General features: G+C 47.9%; 1 protein-coding gene across 1 annotated transcript in view; it reads left to right on the forward strand.

The window, feature by feature from the left end:
- Positions 1-17500, forward strand: part of cntln (centlein, centrosomal protein) — a gene marked incomplete at its 5' end in the record, with an annotated part of 88742 nt that overhangs the window by 35460 nt on the left and 35782 nt on the right. The window contains 5 exon segments of the mRNA XM_031828251.1: positions 2830-3395; positions 8392-8434; positions 9339-9414; positions 9724-9977; positions 17344-17500. The exon segment at positions 17344-17500 is cut by the window's right edge and continues 41 nt beyond it. Coding sequence (XP_031684111.1) covers positions 2830-3395; positions 8392-8434; positions 9339-9414; positions 9724-9977; positions 17344-17500 — 1096 coding nt within the window.

A 17500-nucleotide genomic window follows, 5' to 3' on the forward strand; every position in this document is an offset into this window, starting at 1 on the left:
CCCGGCGAGATAAACGTCTTCCTCACCACAGTACCTACTAAAGTTATTTCTGTAACACTGAAGTGGGGAGAAATACACGGTCTCGGCTCTTGGAAGTTTTAGGTGGAGGTTTTGTCGTTGAGCAGGCATTTTTCTGGTCAAAATAACAATTAGAAAAACATATTTGAAGAGTATTCAATGTCTGCTAGTTGTTGCAAAGGCTTTCCTCTGAGAACTACAAAACAACCACAAATAATGTTTTTTAAATGACTTCTTCCCAGGCCCCATCACTCACCGTGAGTGTGATAATCTTCCACAATGACGTTGGTGAAGTGCCGTTCGGGGGATGTTAACAGGGGATGTAAAAGCGTGCTCATACGCCCATAACAGTCATGCAGTGGTATGTTGAAGAGGATTGAGAGGGACACAGGGAACTATTTTAACGGGGAATTAAATTGTTCCGGAATCATTTCTAGCAGATGATGCCAAGGCGTCTAGCGCCAACAAATGCCATATGGCGGGTGGTTTAATGGAGACTGTCATGGCATCTATTACAGAGTGACAGTACCATGTTAGTATAATAACCAACAGGGGTCGGGAGAGGAGGGAGGGGAGGAGAAGAGCAGCACTCATTTATGTTATCCAGACATGGTGGGTAATGGAAAGACGTTTTGGGGAGGCCCGGTGAGGAGCATGCACTGTATGTGTGTGTGTGTGTGTGTGTGTGTGAAATGTGACATGTCTCACTGTAAGGCGATGATCAGGCGGACCGGAAAGCCGCCCTAATTTTGTTTGAATGGCACCGTGCTGCTTAAGCAGAGGGCAGAGCCGTGCCCAATAAAAGAGAGAGATTGCCTGGGGGTATAGCTACACCCAGCTTGTATCCACTGTTCTGTTTAACCGTTTCCACCAAAGAGACAAAGGGGTGGTCCTGTTTTCAGTGTTTAGTGATAGGTGACTGGTCGGGGGACTAGCAGTCAGATGTCTGCAGCCTCTCTAGTAGGAGGGGGGGGCTAGCAGTTAGATGTCTGTAGCCTCTCTAGGAGGGGGGGGGGGCTAGCAGTTAGATGTCTGTAGCCTCTCTAGGAGGAGGGGGGGGCTAGCAGACAGATGTCTGTAGCCTCTCTAGGAGGAGGGGGGGGGGGGGGGCTAGCAGTTAGATGTCTGTAGCCTCTCTAGGAGGAGGGGGGGGCTAGCAGTTAGATGTCTGTAGCCTCTCTAGGAGGAGGGGGGGACTAGCAGTTAGATGTCTGTAGCCTCTCTAGGAGGAGGGGGGGACTAGCAGTCAGATGTCTGTAGCCTCTCTAGGAGGAGGGGGGGGGCTAGCAGTTAGATGTCTGTAGCCTCTCTAGGAGGAGGGGGGGGCTAGCAGACAGATGTCTGTAGCCTCTCTAGGAGGAGGGGGGGGGCTAGCAGTTAGATGTCTGTAGCCTCTCTAGGAGGAGGGGGGGCTAGCAGTTAGATGTCTGTAGCCTCTCTAGGAGGAGGGGGGGGGCTAGCAGTTAGATGTCTGTAGCCTCTCTAGGAGGAGGGGGGGGCTAGCAGACAGATGTCTGTAGCCTCTCTAGGAGGAGGGGGGGGCTAGCAGACAGATGTCTGTAGCCTCTCTAGGAGGAGGGGGGGGCTAGCAGTTAGATGTCTGTAGCCTCTCTAGGAGGAGGGGGGGACTAGCAGTTAGATGTCTGTAGCCTCTCTAGGAGGAGGGGGGGGGCTAGCAGACAGATGTCTGTAGCCTCTCTAGGAGGAGGGGGGGGCTAGCAGTCAGATGTCTGTAGCCTCTCTAGGAGGAGGGGGGGCTAGCAGTCAGATTTCTGTAGCCTCTAGGAGGAGGGGCGGCTAGCAGTCAGATGTCTGTAGCCTCTCTAGGAGGAGGGGGGGCTAGCAGTCAGATTTCTGTAGCCTCTAGGAGGAGGGGCGGCTAGCAGTCAGATGTCTGTAGCCTCTCTAGGAGGAGGGGCGGCTAGCAGTCAGATGTCTGTAGCCTCTCTAGGAGGAGGGGGGGCTAGCAGTCAGAGGTCTGTAGCCTCTCTAGGAGGAGGGGGGGCTAGCAGTCAGATTTCTGTAGCCTCTAGGAGGAGGGGCGGCTAGCAGTCAGATGTCTGTAGCCTCTAGGAGGAGGGGCGGCTAGCAGTCAGATGTCTGTAGCCTCTAGGAGGAGGGGCGGCTAGCAGTCAGATGTCTGTAGCCTCTCTAGGAGGAGGGGGGGCTAGCAGTCAGATGTCTGTAGCCTCTCTAGGAGGAGGGGGGGCTAGCAGTTAGATGTCTGTAGCCTCTCTAGGAGGAGGGGCGGCTAGCAGTCAGATGTCTGTACCCTCTCTAGGAGGAGGGGCGGCTAGCAGTCAGATGTCTGTAGCCTCTAGGAGGAGGGGCGGCTAGCAGTCAGATGTCTGTAGCCTCTCTAGGAGGGTGGGGCTCAGTCAGAATGGGAGTGTTTACATTTCAGTAATTTAGCAGATGCTCTTATCCAGAGCAATTTGGGTTCAGTGCCTTGCGCAAGGGCACATCAACAGATTTTTCAGCTAGTCGGCTCGGGAATTCGACCCAGCGACCTTTTGGTTACTGGCCCAAAGCTCTTAACCACTAGGCTACCTGCCGCTATGTTAATGGCCAAATGGTTTGTTTCAACCCTCTACTACCCTGGCCTGCACAGTTACTGCAAACACAGGTCAGAGTAGAGAGAAACACTGACACTACGCTGTTTTCGCAGTTCAAAGTTGATAGGATTTTTCTTGTTCGTAGCTCATTTACAGTGAATAGAAGGTCCGTTAACTCTACATGGCAGAGTACATAGAGTGGTATGACTGGGAGGTTAGTTCTGGTCCTAATGAACACTCAATGATCACCATATAGATAGAACAGTTGGAGAGGAGGACGGTGTCCATGGAGCAGGAGACTGAGAGGCTGAGGGAGGACAACCAGCACCTCCAGGAGGCCAACACAGCTCTAACCCAGGACAAGGAGCACCTCCAGGGCTCCCTGGCCCGCCTCCGCACCCAGGGGGCTGCTCGCGACGAGGCGGCCCATGCCCAGGCACTCGCCCAGGGGGAGAGACACCGCACCGAGGCCCTGGCCCTGGAGACCCAGCTGGAGGGGGCCAGGAGGGAAGCCGGACGCACCCGGCAGCAGCTGCTCCGGCTCAGGCAGGAGCTGGGCATTCTGAGGGCGGCCCGGGACTTCAACAGGAGGCAGAGAGGACCCAAGGCTAACATGCTAACAGGGCTGGCCGCAGCAGCCACAGCAGGAGGAGGAATAAGTGGAGGGGCATTAGCAAACAACAAGGTCAAATTCAAAACAGGCATGCTGCCCAGAGGCCCGGCGCGGCTGCACCGCCACCGAGCGGTTGGCCCCAATCAAGCCATCGGAGGAGGAGGCCGCAGCCCTGCTAGGGACGACTGGGAGGACATAAGCGAGGACAGGTACAACACACACTTTCTCTCTCTCTCTCTCTCTCTCTCTCACCCCCTCATTATTTTCTAGGGTGGGGGGGCTTAGTGGCATCGAGGGGACACCGTGCATATGCAAAGCGTAAGCAAATGCGTGATTGAATTTTCAGCGCCTGTCTAGTTGGTATTCAAGAGCCGATGGAGGGAGAGGGAGGAAAAAAAAAACGACTGTCAGATCCTTTGAAATATCCTGGGACGTCTTGCTCGGAGCTTATTGACTGAAATTTGCATGCAAAATTAGCAAAAAACCTCTGCACACAGAGTTGAACTGGTGCCAAGAAAGCCTGACACCTGATATGATAAGAGCCCGACACTTGATATGATAAGGGCCCGACACTTGATATGATAAGGGCCCGACACTTGATATGATAAGGGCCCGACACTTGATATGATAAGGGCCCGACACTTGATATGATAAGGGCCCGACACTTGATATGATAAGGGCCCCTCACTTGATATGATAAGGGCCCGACACTTGATATGATAAGGGCCGGTCACTTGATATGATAAGGGCCCGACACCTGATATGATAAGGGCCCGTCACGTGATATGATAAGGGCCCGTCACTTGATATGATAAGGGCCCGTCACTTGATATGATAAGGGCCCGACACTTGATATCTTCCTGTGATGCAGTCATGAGGCCTGAGAATTGACAGTTTGGCAGCTTGATTTAATTTTCCGGTCCTTTGCATATTCACCCCTCTCTTGACAGCAACCTAAGACATTCCCAGGCACTGGTTCCCCCCCACCACCCCAACCCCAGTCAGTTCCGTTATCTTGTGACATGTCGATTTAGGATGTGCACAGACGTTTTTTGCTCCCCACACGAACCCCCTCTTATTCCTCTCCTCGCCTTAATTTAGTTAGATAAATTTTGAATGACCCTCCTCGGCTCGCTACCAGATGTCTACAAGCTGTTTAACACTCTCCAAATGAAGAACCATCTACAGTAATTATTTCATGTATGTTTTATGCTAAAAAGCCACTGAGCTAATGTTTATTGAGTGATGGTTGGGATGATTTGATTTCTAACACCGGCTACCCGCACCGCTGGCTGATGTTCATTCCTCACAGACTCTCTTCCCCCCTCCAGCAGTAGCCTAGCTTCACTTCACACACACACACACACACACACACACACACACACACACACACACACACACACACACACACACAGACACACACACACACACACACACACACACACACACACACACACACACACACACACACACACACACACACACACACACACACACACACACACACACCTCGCCTCTCCCATGACTAATTCATCTCACTGAAACCTTGGTTACTCACATGGGGAAGTTGAAACCTAACAGTGGCTGTATAAACCTATGGCATGTTTCTCCCTTGTCCCTAATGTGTCTAATAAGCAGCCGTAAGATACAGTCTTAACCTAAAAGAGGGACTTAAATGCAGATGTCTTAGTTAAGTTACCTGTCAGTTGAGGTGCTGTGCTGTTAAAGCCTTCTGTGTCTCTCATGTCTCAATATTATTATGCCTATAGGTGCTTGGGAAAATGTGGCTTTTCATCCTGCAGAGAATTAGTTAAATACCAACAAAATGAAGATATCAGACTCGTTAAAGAAGTGACTGACAAGCGCCTTCCTCCGTCTTGGTTTCTAACTGTTCTTCTCCCTGCCTCTGGCTCGACTTGTGGTTAGAAAGTTTCAGGAAGAAGTACCTTAAGGCTGGCGGACATTTTGAATTTTGACCACATCAGCAGTTTGTTTGGAGAGCAGAGCAGGGCTGAGGCAGGGGCCTCCGGGAGAGTACTGTAGGGGCTAGCAGGAGGTATCTGGTATACAATATATAGTACACCAGCACACACACACAGCCTGTCTCCCGAAGCATAGGCAGCCATGACACGACCAGCACACTGTCCTGTCCACTCAGCACATCTGAGACTGATGGAATAGTAGAAGTGCCCTGCCACAGGGTATAAGATACAGTGATACAGCTCACTCCCTGATAAGGCGATCACCCCGCCCTGGCTGAGTGTGTGCTTCAGCCCAAAGGCAGTGGGCAGGCAGGTTTTTATTTGTATGTATTTATTTCACCTTTATTTAACTAGGTAGGATAGTTGAGAACAAGTTCTCATTTACAACTGTGACCTGGCCAAGATAAAGCAAAGCAGTTCGACACATACAACAACACAGAGTTACACATGGAATAAACAAACATACAGTCAATAATACAGTAGAAAATGTGTGTGCAAATGAGGTAAGATAAGGGAGGTAAAGGCAATAAATGGGCCATGGTGGCAAAATAATTACAATATAGCAATTAAACACTGGAGTGATAGATGTGCAGAAGATGAATGTGCAAGTAGAGATGCTGGGGTGCAAAAGAGCAAGATCGATAAATAAATACAGTATGGGGATGGGTAGTTGGATGCAGGTAGTTGGATGGGCTATTACAGGTAGTTGGATGGGCTATTTACAGATGGGCTATGTACAGGTGCAGTGATCTGTGAGTTGCTCTGACAACTGGTGCTTAAAGATAATGAGGGAGATATGAGTCTACCAGCTTCAGTGATTTTTGCAGTTCGTTCCAGTCATTGGCAGCAGAGAACTGGAAGGAAAGGCGGCCAAAGGAGGAATTGGCTTTGGGGGTGACCAGTGAGATATACCCCTGCTGGACCGGGTGCTACGGGTGGATGCTGCTATGGTGACCAGTGAGCTGAGATAAGGCAGGGCTTCACCTCGCAAAGACTTGTAGATGACCTGGAGCCAGTGGGTTTGGCGACGAGTATGACGCGAGGGCCAGCCAACGAGAGCATACAGGTTGCAGTGGTGTGTAAGTATATGGGGCTTTGGTGACAAAAAGGATGGCACTGTGATAGACTGCATCCAATTTGTTGAGTAGAGTGTTGGAGGCTATTTTGTAAATGACATCGCCGAAGTCGAGGATCGGTAGGATGGTCAGTTTTACAAGGGTATGTTTGGCAGCATGAGTGAAGGATGCTTTGTTGCGAAATAGGATGGCGATTCTAGATTTAATTTTGGATTGGAGATGCTTAATGTGAGTCTGGAAGGAGAGTTGACAGTCTAGCCAGACACCTAGGTATTTGTAGTTTTCCACATATTCTAAGTCAGAGCCGTCCAGAGTAGTGATGCTGGACGGGCAGGCAGGTGCAGGCAGCGATCGTTTGAAGAGCATGCATTTAGTTTTACTTGCATTTAAGAGCAGTTGGAGGCCACGGAAGAGAGTTGTATGGCATTGAAGCTCGTCTGGAGGTTAGTTAAGACAGTGTCCAAAGAAGGGCCAGAAGTATACAGAATGGTGTCGTCTGTGTAGAGGTGGATCAGAGAATCACCAGCAGCAAGAGCGACATCATTTATATATACGGAGAAGAGAGTCGGCCCGAGAATTGAAGGTAAAGACAGGCTATCTGAAGTACCTGTCAATTACAACAGCATATCATGCAAATACAGTCTATCCAATACATCCAGCATACTGTTATAGTGAGGTCTTGACTTGTATCCACATGGTTGATTTGTATTGAAGTAGTTATTTATTCCCCTTCCTGTTGCATTGATTACATACAGTATTCAAACTATTACTTGGGTATGATATTGTAGGCTAAATGCCTCTCTGGTGCAGGTGTGTGGTATGCTGGAATGTTCAGTGCTCAGCACAGTCTGTCAGTAGGCCAGTCTTGGGCCTTAGTGGCTGGGTCCAGTCCTTTCTCCCTCCAGCCCCAGACCCCAGCTCTAGCCTCCACCCCCAGCCTGCGCCCCCCAGTCCTGGGGCCTCGGGTCTGTCATGTGGGAAGGCTGATGGTGATGTGGAGGTCTTTACCTCTGCTGCTCTCACCGCCCCACGTTAATAAAACCCACAGCGTAAATGTCACCGACTTCCACGTCAAAGGTCACTGTCGATAACGGGGGAGGTGGGTGGGTAGGGAGTGGAGGTGTGCGTGTCTCCGAAACCCTTACCGCACGTCCGTCCATCAGATGGGCTCGTCTCGTCGGTGCTCAGCCATGCCACTCACACACGTCTGTCACACAGATCGCACTAATGAAGGCCACAGCAGTCTGCATACATGTTGATACACACCGTAGCACAACTGATGAGGTGGAATTCATTCAGGTCATTTCCAGGAATTCGGGAAATAAATTCAGGAATGAAATTGCACATGGAATGAGATGGAGAAAACAATACTCTGCTTGATGGTAAATGGAACATTGGATATATAAACTGTTATTGAACTTCCATACATGCAAATTTGAAATATTACTGTGCTAATACATATTCACATTCTCTCTCTTTTTCCCACCCCTCTCTCTCTCTCTCTGTCTCTCTCTGTTTCTCTCTCTGTCTCTCTCTCTCTCTGTGTCTCTCTCTCTCTCTCTCTCTGTCTCTCTCTCTCTCTCTGTCTCTCTCTCTGTCTCTCTCTGTCTCTCTCTCTCTCTCTCTCTCTCTGTCTCTCTCTCTGTCTCTCTCTCTGTCTCTCTCTCTCTCTCTCTGTCTCTCTCTCTGTCTCTTTCTGTCTCTGTCTCTCTCTGTTCTCTCTCTCTGTCTCTCTCTCTGTCTCTCTCTCTGTCTCTCTCTCTGTCTCTCTCTCTCTCTCTCTCTGTCTCTCTCTCTGTCTCTCTCTGTCTCTCTCTCTGTCTCTCTCTCTGTCTCTCTCTCTCTCTCTCTCTCTCTCTCTCTCTCTCTCTCTCTCTCTCTCTGTCTCTCTCTCTGTCTCTTTCTGTCTCTCTCTCTCTCTCTGTCTCTCTCTCTGTCTCTCTCTCTGTCTCTGTCTCTCTGTCTCTCTCTCTGTCTCTCTCTCTCTCTCTCTCTGTCTCTCTCTCTGTCTCTCTCTCTGTCTCTCTCTCTGTCTCTCTCTGTCTCTCTCTGTCTCTCGGTCTCTCTCTCGGTCTCTCTCTGTCTCTCTCTCTCGGTCTCTCTCTCTCTGTTTCTCTCTCTCTCTCTGTCTCTCTTTCTCGTGACAGTGGAGAGGAGTACTCTGACAGCCTGGACAGTCACCCAATCAAGGTGGGTCCATTTGGAGAAGTCTTATCTATTCTTCCATTCGCTATAACCTCCATTCAATCGACTAACAAGTCTTTACGCATAATGTGGAATTGAGGTAGTTCATTGAATTGTTAATGGAATTGTTGATTTCATTACTGGAGTGTTTATTTGTAATCGGTGAGTCAGTCAGGATGTTGCCTGGGTTTGGCCTAGCCATGTGTAGCCTATATTACACAGTGCAGTTGCTACTCTGTGCTCTACCTGGCTTTAGGTTCTGCCTCCTCTGTTCTTCCTTCCTCCTCCACCCAATGAAATCAATAGTCCAGGTTTTTCTGTGCTTGTTTTTGTCCATTGTCAACTCCTTCACTGTAATACCTGGTAGCTATTCACCAAAGGGATGTTCTGTAGGCTCTTCTATCTGCCAAATCAGATCCCTCAGTCAGCCACTCCACATGCCCCTCCGCCCGCCCTGCCCATCAGCTCCGCCCAGCCTCATCACCATGACAGTGGAGCAACGCGCGCTGTGTCACAAATCAAAGGGCTTCCGGAAGGCTCCATGTGATCAAACCAGTCCGTGATTAAACCGTACCGGTGCTCCGGGGGGGAGGGCTTTGATGTGACTACAAACGCTCTCAGGCGGTGTCACACACTCACACACACCGTGGGGCAAGGGGGTGAGGGAACGCGGGGGTGTTTCAACACGCACCTGTCAAGAGAGTTGCGGCGGTATAGAGTTGAGTTCGAGTCGACGTGTGTTCTATTAAACACGTTGGGCCGCATTACGGCTCGGTGTGATTTGTCACATCGCGTTAAATGCCACATGCTGTGATTCCTGTGTGACACGACGCGGACGTCAACCTGTTGTGCTGCATTAAACGGCAGGGTTTAAATGAGTTTCAAAACATTTTGGTTTGTCTTTTTCCAGTCACACAGGTACGCAGCCGCCTCAGAACAGCCAGCGGAAGAATTCTCCAGAACGCAGCCCGATGTTCCGAACCAAGGTAGCAACAACACGTTTTCATGTTTCACTCAGATTTTCACAAAACTTTATCAACTATTTAGGGGGGGGACACACACCAAAACACACACACTATCGGAAGCAACACCTGATACAAAACAAGATTCTGTTCTCTACACTGTTGTATCGGTTATATATGGAATGGCTTAGTCAGTCTGATGATAGAATATCCCACACACACACACGTTTGATAACTCTCAGCAGCAGAAATCTAAATGGGGATTGTAAGTGTGTTCACCGCTCTCCTGTACATGAACACTCTGAGGAACGCACTGTGTTCTCCTCTTGTTAGGATATAAACAGAGGGAGCCGGGGGAGGAAGGAGGGAAGAGACGGAGTGAGAGAAAGAGGAGGAAGGCCCAAAGGTGCGGCTGCTGTGCCCCCGCCTCACTGCGCGGGCGCGTTCTGGCGCTCCAGCGCCATCTCGCCGTTCTACAGACTGCCCGGTGTGATGCCCAGCGCTCCTCCCAGGAGCTGCGAGACGCCAACGAGAAGATCACGTCGCAGCTCGCCCAGAGACTGAACGTCAGCAAGCAGATATCACAGGTACCACAGACCAGAAGGGGGGAGGACAGGCACAGAGAAAGTGGAAGAAACAGAAGAGAAGGAGGGGTAGGGAAAGATAAGCAGGGGGGTTGGTACAGTACCTGGGAACAAGGAAGTTGTTCTTTTTCTTTCCTCTTTTGTTTCTTCCTGTCTTTTCTTTTGTCTTTCGGTGTGTTTCTGGGGGCCCTATCCCTGGCTGCAGTGGGAGCAGCTCCTTTGCCCTTATCATGCTTAATAAGTGTGTGTCTGACAGGCCTGCCCTCGCCTGAGGAGGTCAGCACCACAGAGGAGCAGAGGAAGAGCCACAGAGCACTGAACACACTGCTGCAGTCTCCTGCAATGCTATACTATACCCTACTGACTACTATACTATACCCTACTGACTACTATACTATACCCTACCGACTACAATACCCTATTGACTACTATACTATACCCTACTGACTACAATACCCTATTGACTACTATACTATACCCTACTGACTACTATACTATACCCAACTGACTACTATACTATACCCTACTGGCTACTATACTATACCCTATTGACTACTATACTATACCCTACCGATTACAATACCCTATTGACTACTATACTATACCCTACTGACTACAATACCCTATTGACTACTATACTATACCCTACTGACTATTATATTATACGCTACTGACTACTATACTATTCTATACCCTACTAACCACTATACTATACCCTACTGACTACTATACTATACTATATCCTACTGACTACTATTCTATACTATACCCTGCTGAATACTATACTATACCCTACTGACTACTATACTATACCCTACTGACTGCTATATTATACTATACCCTACTGACTACTATACCCTACTGACTACTATACAATACCCTACAGACTGCTATACTATACTATAACCTCCTGACTACTATACTATACCCTACTGACTACTATAATATACCCTACGGACCGCTATACTATACCCCACTGACTACTATCCTATAATGTACTATACTATACCCTACTGACTGCTATATTATACTATACGATACCCTGCGGACTGCTATACTATATTATACTCTATTGACTTCTATACTATAATGTACTATACTGACTACTATATTATTATACTATACCCTACTGACTACTATACTATAATGTACTATACTGACTACTATATTATTATTCTATACCCTACTGACTACTGTATTATACTTGAATGTACTGTACTGACTACTATATTATTATACTATACCCTACTGACTACTATGTTATACTATAATGTACTGACTACTGTACTATACCCTACTGATTACTATATGTTTATACTATACCCTACTGACTACTATATTAAACTATACTGTACTGACTACTATATTATTATACTATCCCCTACTGACTACTATACTATACCCTTCTGACTACTATATTATACTGTAATGTACTGAATACTATACTATACCCTACTGACTACTATATTATACTATACCATACTGACTACTATATTATACTATAATGTACTGACCACTATACTATGCCCTACTGACTACTATATTATGCAGTAATGTACTGACCACAATACTATACTGTACTGACTACTATATTATTATACTATACTATACTGACTCAACCAGCTAGTCTCTGAAACAGTGTCCTGGTGATATTTCTCAAACTGAATTCTTTGTTTGCTACTGCCATGACGTTGCCCTCTTTGGGTACAGCAAGCCCCACCTCCCTCTCACTGTCTCCTACACCCAGGCTGCTGTGGTCAGAGAGGTCGTAAATTCCTGGAGGAGATTATCTCCTCATAGCCACAGTATAGAGAGAGAGTAGAGTTTTCATAGAAGAGAACAAAGGAATTTCTTCCTCCTCACAGAACTTGAGGTCCGAACAACATTTATGTCCTGGAGAAGGTATAACAGATCGGTGAAGAATCCAGCTACGAACTGGTCTGTTTGGTACAATTTTGTGAAACTCATGGGAGACAATACGGCCACATTACCATAACGCTGTTTATATAATAGCCTCAGATATGAGGTTTACATCAAATTGTTGTATAAGATGAATGAGTGTGGACGATACTGTTTGTGAAATTGTGTAATGTGATTTTGGACTGTTTAATGGAGGAAACTCCAATTCCCTTTGGAGTTTAACTAAATCAGAGGACCGCCCATGAGCACAGTTATGTTCGGGCATCCTGGTACAGGCCCTTTTCTGCAATTCTGAATTAAACCCCCACCGTGAGAATTTCTCAACAGACCATGTTGCTCTCAATTACGAGAGGACAAAGGTTGCAGACCAGCTTACCTCGATAACGAGAGGGCCAAGGTTTGAGACCAGAGAGACAGAGAGGGTGGACAAACTCTCCAACAGAAACTAACTTTTCAACAGAGACCCCGACGACACACTGAGCGTAAATATATATATTGATTGCAATTGTTCCTGAATGAGTGAGTGTTCATGTGCAAAGGATTAGCATTTCAATTGATATAACTATCAACTGTGTGTTGTATTATCTCAGTCGAACCCCACTTCCCTTTTGTACACCAAGCTGCGATGCCGGTTTATCCCACTAGGGAAACTCCGTTATCATTTCCTTGTAACTATCTACTGTTTGTTTATGCATTTCTGTGAATTACTTAGTTAGTAAATAAATTATTTTAAGACAATTGATGTATGGATGACTCATAGTGAAGACTGGGTTTGTGCAGATAACCAACAATTTCCGACGTTTGGAATGAGACTAACGTGAGGTAAAGAAGAATTCATTAATCAGAAGACTATTGATGAGATATGAAAATATCTGAAAAGTTATATTAGGAAAATTATAACTTTGTAATCTGAATATTTTCCTTGGTGCCCCGACTTCCTAGTTAATTACAGTTACATGATTAATCAGTTTAATCGCATAATAATAATTACAGAGAGTAATTTGATGAAGATTCATCTTCAGTTTAATGATGCCAAAGACACGACACTATGTACAGTACTTCAGTCTGAGACTGCCATCAACGTTTTTTATGGGGACATCAAAATGAAGGTTGTTGGATCATATCTCACCATTCAGAGTGTCAAAGCCAATGACCAATTTTCTAAAAAGGCGCTTTACCCACATGTGTTCTGGCTCTGGCCCAACCCATTGGTTTTTGGGACCAATCAGACAGTTTAAAATTGATTTCCGTTCTAAAAATCGTTGGGGAGGTACTCAAATGCAGACTCATTGCGGAGAAGAAACTAACATCTGCGGCGTGGTGTAGAGTTTGTGTAGCCAGGCAAATTCTTCCATGACCTGACCTCCTCTTTCGCTCTCTCTCACGGCCTCATACACATACACACACGTTCTCTCTCTCACACACACACCAGGCCGTATGGTAGTTAGTGGGACTGGCAGGAGGCCCCTGTTGGGTAGGAGCAGGCAGAGCCCCGACCAGCCCCAACCCACTGGAGGCCTGATTAGGAGTGTGTGTGATATACACAGGTCAAAGAGCGCAGGAGCCCCGCTGCTCTGGAAGTGGCCTCCGGGTTCCGGCCCCTACCTAGCTATCGTAGAATAGAACAGCCAGGGCCCCGAGGAGACCTAAGACACTGGCTCTGCGGCATTAATGACACACACATACAAATGCACACACACACACTCTTACACACATGCACAAACACCTAGAAACAGAGATAGACACACAGACTTTTCTCTGCTTGGGCTGACCAGAAAGAAACAGCAGTAGTTGTCTTTTACTCCTGCAGTATTAATGCCACTGCAGCAGAAGTTGTCCAAGACTCTGAGCTCTCAGCTAGAAAACAGGGATCATTCCCCCTATAAAGGGCACAAGGTCCTGTGCTGTTGGCTGGTATCCGGCTGGCCCCTGCCTGCCTGCTAGCTCTCTGACTCAGAGTCCAAAACTCTGGCTCTAATTGGCTTAGCCCGGCGCCTCGGGGGCTGTCATGTGAAAAGGTATGATGACAGTGTCAGAGACCGAGAAGTAGAGCTACCTTGTTTGTTTGGCTCCTTAGTGGTGTCCTGTAGTTTCCTGTTACTTCAAGTTGTGTGTTATTGAAATGTGAATCAGGCTGTGTGTGTCTGTGTCTGTGAGGGAGAGAGCGAGATAGAGGGGGAGAGGTAGCGAGTGAGAGGGGGAGGTAGAGAGACAAAGCGAGAGAAGTGGCGTACCCTTTCAGCCTAAGTGGAACATGTGTCTCTACAGCACAGTGACACTTTCATCAGTCAATCACACCACGCCAGCCACCTCATCCCCACAGACCTCTCTGTCAGGAACCAGACTGCAATAGCTGTCAGAGACACACACACACAGAGAGAGACACACACACTCACAGACACACACACACACTCACAGACACACACACACACGGCAGAGTGCTTTGTGAGGTATTTCCACCCTGTTCCCTCTCCATAATTGCCGTCAGTCTGTAAAACGTGACCCTCTTAATGGTGCTCTCTGTTCCTTGACTTCTGTCTTTGTACTTTCTATTCAACAAGGTGGGAAGGAAAGGCTTGAGAAAGAGAGAGTCTGTTAGGAAAATGAAGGATAATTAGGCTACGGGGGGGACGTTGTCCTCTCACACTCTTTTCTTCTCCCTCTCCTCTCGTTTGAGGAACGAGGGAAGCGACAGAGGCTTAGAGGAACCTCCTCTGGGTGACAGGTGAGCTGTCCTACGGTAATTTCCGAAAATGTTCCTCCCGCTGTAAAGAAACGTCGGTCACGCATATTAACCGAACGGGATAATTTGGGTCTGGAATCGGGTACCTCGCACCCCTCCCAAACCTCCCCCTCATTCTACAATTGAACGTCTCTTCGACACGACCCCGTAATCTCCAGGTGTGGATCGGCCCAGCTCCCATCCTGCCCGGAAGAGGCTGGGATTAGCACAGGATTAGAGGGGTAAAACAGACACGGCTGACAGGGAGAAAAGGGGTTTTTCTGGGTCTGGGCGTTTTATGCCCAGGCACATGACAGAGCCTGGCACTTAAATCCTGGTGACGGACACTATAAAGGAACAACATAATAAAGATGGGTGCCACTGCTGCCTTCAGTTGTCTTTCCAGGAATCTCTGGTTCATCTAAAGTCTAGAATCGAAGGTCGTGGCTGTTGGTCCTTGAGTTCTATGATGTTAGTATGAGTATCTCTCGTTTAGAACACTGGATAAGTACTGTGTCGTCACTCTGCCGTGACTTGATGTTTCTCTGGTGTTATTCTAGGATGATACTGGTGTTGTCTCGTGTCCATTTTCAAGGTGTTGTACGTATGTCTGGGTCTAGGTCATGTTAGGCTAGCGTTCGCATGTTGTGGTTGAGGAACTGAGCCAGGCCAAAATGAGGGATGTGTACTGTACCGCTGTGTGTGTCTGTGACTATGTGGTTCCTTTGCTATTTTCGGAGCCACCGGCCTCATTATTTATCCTGCTAATGATTCGGTATCACTTGGAATGGCACCAGCGAGACCACTGCCCTAGAGAGGCGAGAGAGGGGGGGAGAGGAACCGAAATGGAGAGAGCAGGAGGAGAGAGAGTGCAAGAGTGGTAGAGGGAGAGAGAGTGGGAAAAGATAGGAACAGAAATAGACAGAACGGGAGGGAGAGGAGAGAGCGCAAGAGAGGGAGAGTAGTGAGCGAGAGTGGGGGAGAGAGGAAGAACGAGAAAGAGAGAGGGGGTGAGAGAGAGAGAGAGAGACTTCAGCTGGGCAGCCTAATGGTCCCACCATGCATCAGAGTCAGTGTCAGTGTCATCTCTCACCAGACCCAGGGCTGAAAATGGCCCCTCTGAAATCAAAGCCTGTCTTACGGGAAGTGTCATCAATGCCACTCTTAACACACCCATACACACACACACACACACACACACACACACACGACCCAGCAGCAGAAGCAGCCCCCCTCTCTCTGTCTCTCTCAGTGGGGATATGGCCTGTGAGCCTTCAAAGAGGAGGAAACCTAAAACAAGAGGGATTCTACTAAGAGGTGTCAGCAGGCAACCAGATATCAATAACCTCCATGTATGCAGAGCAGAGAGGCCACCCCTGGGACTACTGTGGTTTCCAGGATGGTTGGGAGGGTGTGGGGGGGTTGGGATGGTGTGGGGGGTTGAGAGGGTGTGTGTACCACACATATCACCTTCTCCTTATTTGCGCTACAAAGTGAGCATTATGTTTGATATGATACCAGATCGTATTATTGTGGCAATGATAAATTAGACGACAGAAAAGCATTGAGTACATTGAGGTTGATAATATGCATGCGGTTTAAACCGTTTAGCCCCAAAGCAAATGTTTACCATGTCTGATACGCTGGTACAGTAGGGCAGATGATTACCGAGCAGTATTATCCTACAATTCCTCCCTCGCTCTTACTAACTCTCTCTCGCTCGCTCGCTCGCTCGCTCCGCTTCTAAACCAAACCCAGCTCAACTCCCTCCGTCCCAGGGTGCACTCTGATTCTACTGGATGGCTCTATTACGCCTGCCAATCAGGGTTAGAGAATTAGGGCCCTTCGGCTGGCCGGGCGTCAGAGTCATCCTCGTCTTCATTAAGATAGAAACAGGATTTAATCACAGTTACTGTTCAGTACGTTACGCTGTAGAAGAATATACAGTAGCTTTCTAAAGGACTTGCAGTTTGTCCATCATAAGGGGCTGGTTTCCTGGACATAGATTAAACCTAATCCTGGATTTAAAAGCATGTTCAATGAATCTCCATTGAGAGGGATTTTTTAAATCCACCAACGGGTTCAACCTGTGTTCACTTGCTTCACTGCTTCATCTGTACATGCCTACTGTAGTGTAGTGTACTCAGAGTAGGAGTGCTGATCTAGGATCTGTCCATACAATCTTATCTAGGATGATCTAAAAGGCTAAACTGATCCTGGATCAGCACTCCTACTCTGACTCTTCGTGGATCCGTGTTCTGATTTTAACTGAGGACGTGGTTGGTGCTCTGTTAGATTGTTCCTCTCAGGGTGTCCAATACTCATGTCTCAGGTCTGGTCCAGCTTTCTCACCACCTCTCACTGGATACACAGACAGAATAACAACAGAAGTCGTGGTCAAACTTAGATTTTTACATGATGCCACTACAGCAGTAGCAGGTACACTTTCAGACTCTCGTTATCCTTTTAGTCACATTTTCTTTCAGTCTTCTCAATCTATGAGTGCTGCTCTGACAGCCTCGTGTACGTTCTGACCCGTTTTACTTTTTCAATCACAAAACAACTCTTTTTGTCTTTATATGTATGTTGCAGGTCCAGGAATTGTAGCTTACATGACTTTTCCCTTCACTTTCTTCATACTACAGGTCCAGGTATCTAACCTTATATCCTGCAGTACTTTCTGACTACCTCTCTCTCTGCTCCCGGTGTGTTTAATGGTGTTCCCAGAAGCTGACCTCTGACCTGGCGGGTGTAGAGCAGCAGAAGAAGGTGCTGGAGATGGAGCTGGAGCAGTGGAGGCAGATCCACAGGACCAACACCCCCCAGCAGCTCCCCTCTACCGCCCCCCAGCCCCTGGAGACCCCCAGCCCTCCTGTCCTTAAAG

This window comes from Oncorhynchus kisutch, linkage group LG7 (genome assembly GCF_002021735.2).
Source record: "Oncorhynchus kisutch isolate 150728-3 linkage group LG7, Okis_V2, whole genome shotgun sequence".
NCBI classification, from domain to species: domain Eukaryota; kingdom Metazoa; phylum Chordata; class Actinopteri; order Salmoniformes; family Salmonidae; genus Oncorhynchus; species Oncorhynchus kisutch.